Below are 6,986 nucleotides of genomic sequence, written 5' to 3'. Positions count from 1 at the left end.
AAATTCCAGTGAAATATATTTATGTTTGTGGTTGTAATGTGACAAAATATGGAAAAGTTCAAGGGGTATGAATACTTTTGCAAACCACTGTACAAGATAAATTTCAAACTTTTTCTTTTTAACTTTATTAAAGGGGGGATTATGCAAAATTGACTTATTTGATATTTATGATGACATTTTCTCATCAAACACATACTCAGAGAGCTGCTTTGACTCATTCATGCATGTTTGAGAAATCCTTGAAACTCCTGTTGTAGCCAGTGGAGCTGCATAAACACTTGCTGGTACAAAGCACCGCCTATTTACCCAAAGCTCCTTCCTGGAGCTCAGTCTGTAGCCGATCTCCTTCCCCACATAGCATCCCTCCCCTGCCCCTCCATTCATGATTTCATTGGAAACATACAGTAGGTTTGTAATGATCGATTTGCAAAAAGTAGCTAAACACAGACATTTATGTATGAGAAGATGACTGGGATATATATTAATTACCAAGCTGAAACTTCTTGTAAAAACCTCTGRACTCYCTCAGYTTCTTCAAAAAACATACTTTCCAGGTCCAACGTGGGATCATTTGAGTAAGATTCAACTGTAGTCTGAGTTTTCATTTTCCAAAACCGATATTATATAATGTTGATTCTTTTTTTYCTACAAAAAATTACGRTCCTACAAAACGGCACGAAGCAMCSTTGTGAYTCGTGCTGAAGTGGGAGCGTTGAAAACGGTAGGAAGCTGAGGATCTTAAAGAGACAGAGGCCAGTTTCAAGGTGTTTAGACTTTTGCTACAGCATTTTTATAACAGCTTGATCATTGTCAGACTTCTGTTTTACAGTAAAATATAGTGTGCCGTTCTCAAAATCTGCTTCTTACTCAGTAATTACACAAAGTTTGTGCTTATCTGTTAATTACATGTTAACGAGTTGTTTAATGAGTCCGTCTGAGCTTTAAAGGGATCCRCGATTAGTTGTAACATTTGACTTRGATAAACATATATTTCAACRGTAAAATAAAGACTGTAAAAATACTGTAGGCTGTTTAGTTTTGTACYTTTTTAAAAATYWATTTTGACATGGACGGCGCCATTTTATTTACATGCGAAGCATTCTGGGTAAATGATGACGTGGGTGGGTCATCGGTGCAAGGCTGCTAGCGAGCTATATCCACCCTGAAGGTTAATCTTGGACAATATCTGACGATTGACTCTTTTAAATGAAACCAGAGAGCGTTGACAGAGAGGAGAAGGTAGAAATGACTCAGCCTGTAACTGAAAATATGGATGGAGGACAACAGAGCTGCTTCATAGAAGAAGAACCTCAGCTTAGCCTGTTAGCCTTTGTGCTAGCACTGACGCTATATTGCGTTATTAGCTCGGTGCTAGAGCGACAAACAAGCTAAACAGAGGTCCTCCATCCATATTTTCAGTTACAGGCTGAGTCATTTCTACCTTCTCCTCTCTGTCAACGCTCTCTGGTTTCATTTAAAAGAGACGATCATCAGATATTGTCCAAGATTAACCTTCAGGGTGGATATAGCTCGCTAGCAGCCTCGCACCGAGGACCTACCCACATCATCATTTACCCAGAATGCTTTGCGTGTAAACAAAATGGCCCTGTCCTTGTACTATATTTTTAAGCTTTTAGTTTAAAAATAAAACATCCTACAGTATTTTCACAGTCTTTATTTTACAGTTAAAATATATGTTTATTAAATAAAGTCTAATGTTACAACTAATCGGTGATCCCTTTAAATCAACTTCCTCTCCACAGAATGCGTTTATCCAGCTGTCACTAGCGTTTCGTAACGACAACTACACTCTGGAGACGAGACTCAAACAAGCAGAGAGGGAGAGGAACCTGACTGAAGAAGACACCGAGAAGGAACTGGAGGAGTTCAAAGGATCACTGAAGGTTGGTCCTTAAAGCTTAAAGGTGTCCATCAGTATTTATATAATATACTGATAAACACACAAAAATACAGAGAGAGAAAATATATGGTAGAGTAATCCGAAATTTTACTCAAGTAAGCGTACTTCATATTAATCCTGCTCAAGTAAAATGTATGATGTAGTAAAACTATTCCTAAAAGTTTTTTTCCAAAAATGTTACTTAATTTTTTTTAGAAAGTTTATTAATTTAAAACAAAACAACATAAATTCAACATACAACAAAAAACAAATCAAATTAAATGAAATGTAGCAGAAGAAAAAAAGCTTATGATTTCTGCCCTTTTTTTCACAATAAATAAATTCAATCAAAAAATCTTCAATTTACAGCGTACAAAAAAAAGGAAATTAAAGAAAAACAAAGGTTTAATTCCTTCTTGAGTAACAATTCGTGCCTTATATTTCTCCAACAGATTTACCTTTATCATTAATCATCATCAAGTAAATGTAACTGAGAAAATATAACTCGTCACCACCCACACCCACTTCTGGTACTCTATATAGTATATAATCAAATCAAATAGACTTTTATTGTCATTGTACCAGAGTACAATGAAATTCGGGTTTGTCCAAACTGAAGTACTCATACTAGTACTCAGCATCAACACACATTTAACTGTGTGTCCTTTTGTTTAATGAGCCCTGAGTGTTYATGAGCTCTTTGTTTCCCTGATGTCATTACACGCTGCTGTTCTGGTGTTTTCCTACAGATGACAGCACCGCAGTGGCAGAACCTGGAGCAGCGTGAAGCCTACCAGCGCCTCATCGAGACGGTGGCGGTGCTGTACCGACTCACCACTCGGCTCTCCAGCAGAGCGGAGATCGTRGGATCAGTTCGACAGGTTCTGCTTTAAATCTGCAGCACACCTCAGTACCCCTCGCGAGACGCAGTTTGTTGATCTCTTTTTATGCATTTCTAAACTGTTTTCCTCACCGTCTCCTGGGACGAATGGAATGCATGTTTGGCAGTAATTTTTAAAACAACAATGAAAAACATTCTGACCGCTGTCYTGACTGACCTTATGCCAACCAAAGCAAACATTGTTTCTTCTCCAAGACAACGGCCTTTATTTATAATCACAAAATACTCTGAATTACTGACTGACYTTTTTTGTGCAGCTAAAAATCTGATACCAGTGTTATTACATTGACACYCAAATGATAGCACCCCATACCAGTAAAGGCTCAAACTTGTGTTATTTTTACTTGAGGCCTCTTAATCAGAATATTAAATTAAACTAACTAAATCAGAAACTTGTGAAAGCATCAGCTCATGTATCAAACATTTATGGCTTCATTTTAGAGCTGAAACGCAGACAGACCTGAGTGTTTGATGATTTTAAAGCCTGTCTGTGCTCACACCTGGCCTGAAGAACTGGCTTTCTGTCGCCAAACAGGAGAAACGTATGAACAAAGCCACTGAGGTCATGATGCAATATGTGGAAAATCTGAAGAGGACGTACGAGAAGGACCACGCAGAGCTGATGGAGTTTAAGAAACTGGCCAACCAGAACTCAAATCGCTGTTATGGCGCCTCTGGAGAACCTGGAGGTAAAGACAACACAAGTACTGCCACCAGAATATTAGGGTTTTCCCATTTTAGACTGTTATTCTTGGTCAAATTGGTTTAATAAAAAAAAAGTCACAGTTTTTATGGCTGTTTAAACTTTCTTTTAGAAGAAAGGTTTCCAAAGCAAATGTAGAATGTGAAGAATCCCAGGAAGAAATTGGTGCTTTCTGCCCTAATATGTTGTACTTTTATGATCTTTGTCAAGATGATGGGGTTCCACGGTCATCAAGATCAATGTCCATCACCCTTGGAAAAGTAAAACATGAGCTTTTTCAGTTTTATCCTTTTTCGTTCTTGATATTTGTTGTCAGAATGTGGAGTTTTTAAGTTTTGACTTTGTCTTTCACCGTCTCGTTTGTAGGCTTTGCCCAGGCGAAGGGTGAGCGTAGCCGTGGTGCCCAAGTTTAACCTCCTCAACATCCCGGGTCAGAGCCCAAACGCTGCCGGTCCAGGCTCAGCAGCAGGATCCGCAGCAGGTCCTGCTCTTCCTGTCCTGGTAGGTCCTCCRGTCCTGATGTCACATGATGGGAAATGTGGGAAGAAGCAGTCACACAGCGATTGGCTGCTGAATGAAAGGTCATCGGGGGGTCAGGYGTGGTTTCTGCCCTTTTTATGATTGAATCAGTTGAATCTATTTAAAGTGGAATTTTTTTGGAGGGTGGGTCTCTCACCCCGTGTAGCTTTATTGTTACAGAGATGATCTTGTGACAAATTTAGAAAATGCAGCAGCTGGTTGTAACGAATAGTTTTTCATGCCCAGTCATAAAAGACCACAGTAACTGCCTGTAATGTAAATAAATGCATGTTATAATTCCAACCTTTTTTATGCTTCTTTCAGCCAATTTAAGCTTTTCATGCTTCTTTCAGCTGTTTATTGCTAATTTTAGCTGTTTTCTGCCATTTTAGCTATTCTCAGCTTATTATAGTTAAATTCATTTTGTGAAAATCTCAGCTTCTTCCTCTTTAATTCAGCGAATATTTTGCTTCTTTGTGCTAATTTCAGCTTTTTCAGCTATTGTTTTGCTATTTTTCTACTAATCTCATCTGCTTTAGCTATGTATGTTAACTTTATTGAACTAGCTATTTTTCTGTTGATTTTTCACTTTCATTGTTCCACTTTCAGCAAAAGTCATCTCTTCAAATTTACAGTTTTGCTATTAAACCTTTTCAGCTTTGGCTTCAACTTCTTCAGCAGCTTTCAGCAATGATCTTTCAGCATTCACACTGCATTTTTGCAGGAAACGCAAATTCTGTAGTTGCAGATTGTGACATTATTTTCTGGTTAAAAGAAAATAACATTCTTCGACTCCGTCCTCTTCAGTGTGAAGCAAATGATGTGAAAAGCAGCTCGTCCTCGGAAGCAGCACAACCACCAGCTGAGTGGTATGTTTACTTGTTCACACATACAAATCTTTTCTACATGCYTGCAATTCTCATTCTATTGTTCAGTTTTTCAAGGCCACCTTGAAAACAATGCTCCAGGATAAACACAGAACTTTTAATCATTTTTATCAAAGCATTTTGTGCTGCGCTGGCCTGTTTGTGTGACCTGCAGGATGTGTTTTAACAGCGCAGAGAAAGCCCCAGTGAGCTAAGACTAACCCTGAAAGTGCAAAAACAATAATCAAACTCCACTGCCGTTGAGGGATATGTTATGCTGCATTGCAATCCAAACATTTGTGAAAGAGGCTGACGAAGTGCAGGCACAGGGCTCCAGTCATAGTGCGGTTACAAAGCGAGGCTCAGTCAAGCTCTCGAATGTCCGAGCCAGACGTTCTGTAATGAGAACAGTGAGAACAAATGTGRCAGCTCCGACTCGTCTGTTTGCACTCATCACGTCTGCAGTGGTGGCGTTAATGCACACCTTCACTCATCCAGAGCTGCGGCGTGTCCATTATGAAGACGAGCACATGCGTTTAAATGGAACCAAACTGCAAAGCGTTMTATAACATCTGCTGGGTGAGCCGACGGTGTCCAAGGCTGACTGTTCTGTTCTTTCTTATCTGAAACAATACAGTGGAAAGAGTGTGCCGGAGCAGGAAAGCGAACAAGCCAAACCTTCAGTAAACTTGGAGGAAATCAGAGCCGAGATCAAGGCAAAGATCGAAGAGGAAGCTTACAATAAAGGGTGAGGCTTTATTGCACAATCACTGGTTTGATCATCTCTGTTTACAGAAATTTCATAGTTTCAGCTATAATGCAACAACACAACTGCTAAATTAACACATTTACAAATCACAGTTCAAGCTTGTAAAGCTTCCACAAAAGCTTTAAAACAGAAGTGCTCGAAGTGGAGCCTGCGGGCCAAAGTTGGCCTGCCAAGCCATTTGATTTGGCCAGTCAGCAGATGCCCTGATTACTTGGTATATACTGGTATTCTCATGTCATCTTTTGTAGAAAAACTACATTTCCACTTACAATCATCCCATGTATTGGCCTGATGATAAGGGGCTATAGTGCAGATAGTTCTCACTCATGGTGCATACTTTATCTTTGAATTACATTAAGATTAAACATGAAATGTAAGTAACTAAGAGACATTTAGGGTGTATTCACACCAGGAAAGTCCTTTGGTCCACTTGTTTGGTCCGGACCAAATATTGGACTTTATTTTGTTTTCTTTGGTGCAGTTTGCATTCACATTGTGCTTTTTGCAGGTGGACTATAATTTATAAACAAAGCCCCGCAGGTGATGGTCATTGCTGTCATTGGACAGATATGTTGGAGGCAGGACAGAGCACGGACCAGGAAATAAAGATGGTGTTAATAAAACTGACTATTAAGAATATCAAGAGCAGCTCATTCAGTGGTGGATTTGRGATGATATAATTTTGGGACAGAGTTATCAAATGAGTGCCTCAACCTAAAGGAGACGAGATGCTCTGCGTTCTCTGATCCACAACGGCTCATATTTTTTGTAGCGTAGTGTTAGCATTAGCAACACTGAAGGGCTAATTGTTACCGTGATGCTTAGCAATGGTGGCTRATTAAGTCCAAAAAGGTGCATGTTTCCTGTAGTTGGTTTGGTTTGAGGCTGTCTGTATTCACACCAGAAGTGAACCYCARCAGAGTTTGTTRGGYAGCYGACRGAGACCACCTCAAAAARTTGTCTCGGTCCAGTTGTTTGGTCCCCACCAGGGTTTGCATGGTTATATTCACACCTGCATAAAAGGTCTGGACCAACGGGGGAAARGAACTCTAGCCCATTTAAAGCGGACTAAATATTTCAGGTGTGAATACAGCCTTAGATTAGTTTTAAGCACARGTGTAGATTTGCACACTTTATAAGACCGCAAATGCTTATATTTGATCATTTTATGAAATGTCTTAGGAGGCTTTGCTACCCAAGCATATGCCAAACTTTGTCAAATTGCATGAGCTAAAAAAAAGGATGAAAAAAACGTAGGCCACTGCATCGGCTGCTTTAATCAAAAAATAAGTCCTTTGATAGATTTTAATTTTGACTCTGTCGGGGGG

General features: G+C 39.4%; 1 protein-coding gene across 2 annotated transcripts in view; it reads left to right on the top strand.

Annotated features, from left to right (window-relative positions):
• mrvi1 (murine retrovirus integration site 1 homolog) overlaps positions 1 to 6,986 on the top strand; it is a 19,154-nt gene that overhangs the window by 9,117 nt on the left and 3,051 nt on the right. For both annotated transcript variants that reach the window (XM_014026925.1, XM_014026920.1), the window contains exons 12-18: positions 1,764 to 1,904; positions 2,650 to 2,781; positions 3,337 to 3,490; positions 3,715 to 3,764; positions 3,871 to 4,005; positions 4,831 to 4,892; positions 5,527 to 5,637. In XM_014026925.1, coding sequence (XP_013882379.1) covers positions 1,764 to 1,904; positions 2,650 to 2,781; positions 3,337 to 3,490; positions 3,715 to 3,764; positions 3,871 to 4,005; positions 4,831 to 4,892; positions 5,527 to 5,637 — 785 coding nt within the window. The remainder of the gene's footprint in view (positions 1 to 1,763; positions 1,905 to 2,649; positions 2,782 to 3,336; positions 3,491 to 3,714; positions 3,765 to 3,870; positions 4,006 to 4,830; positions 4,893 to 5,526; positions 5,638 to 6,986) is intronic.

The sequence above is a fragment of the Austrofundulus limnaeus genome, unplaced genomic scaffold (genome assembly GCF_001266775.1).
Source record: "Austrofundulus limnaeus strain Quisiro unplaced genomic scaffold, Austrofundulus_limnaeus-1.0 Scaffold5, whole genome shotgun sequence".
NCBI lineage: Eukaryota > Metazoa > Chordata > Actinopteri > Cyprinodontiformes > Rivulidae > Austrofundulus > Austrofundulus limnaeus.
The sequence above is the reverse complement of the archived record's forward strand: the minus strand, read 5'-3'. Positions and strand labels throughout refer to the sequence as shown.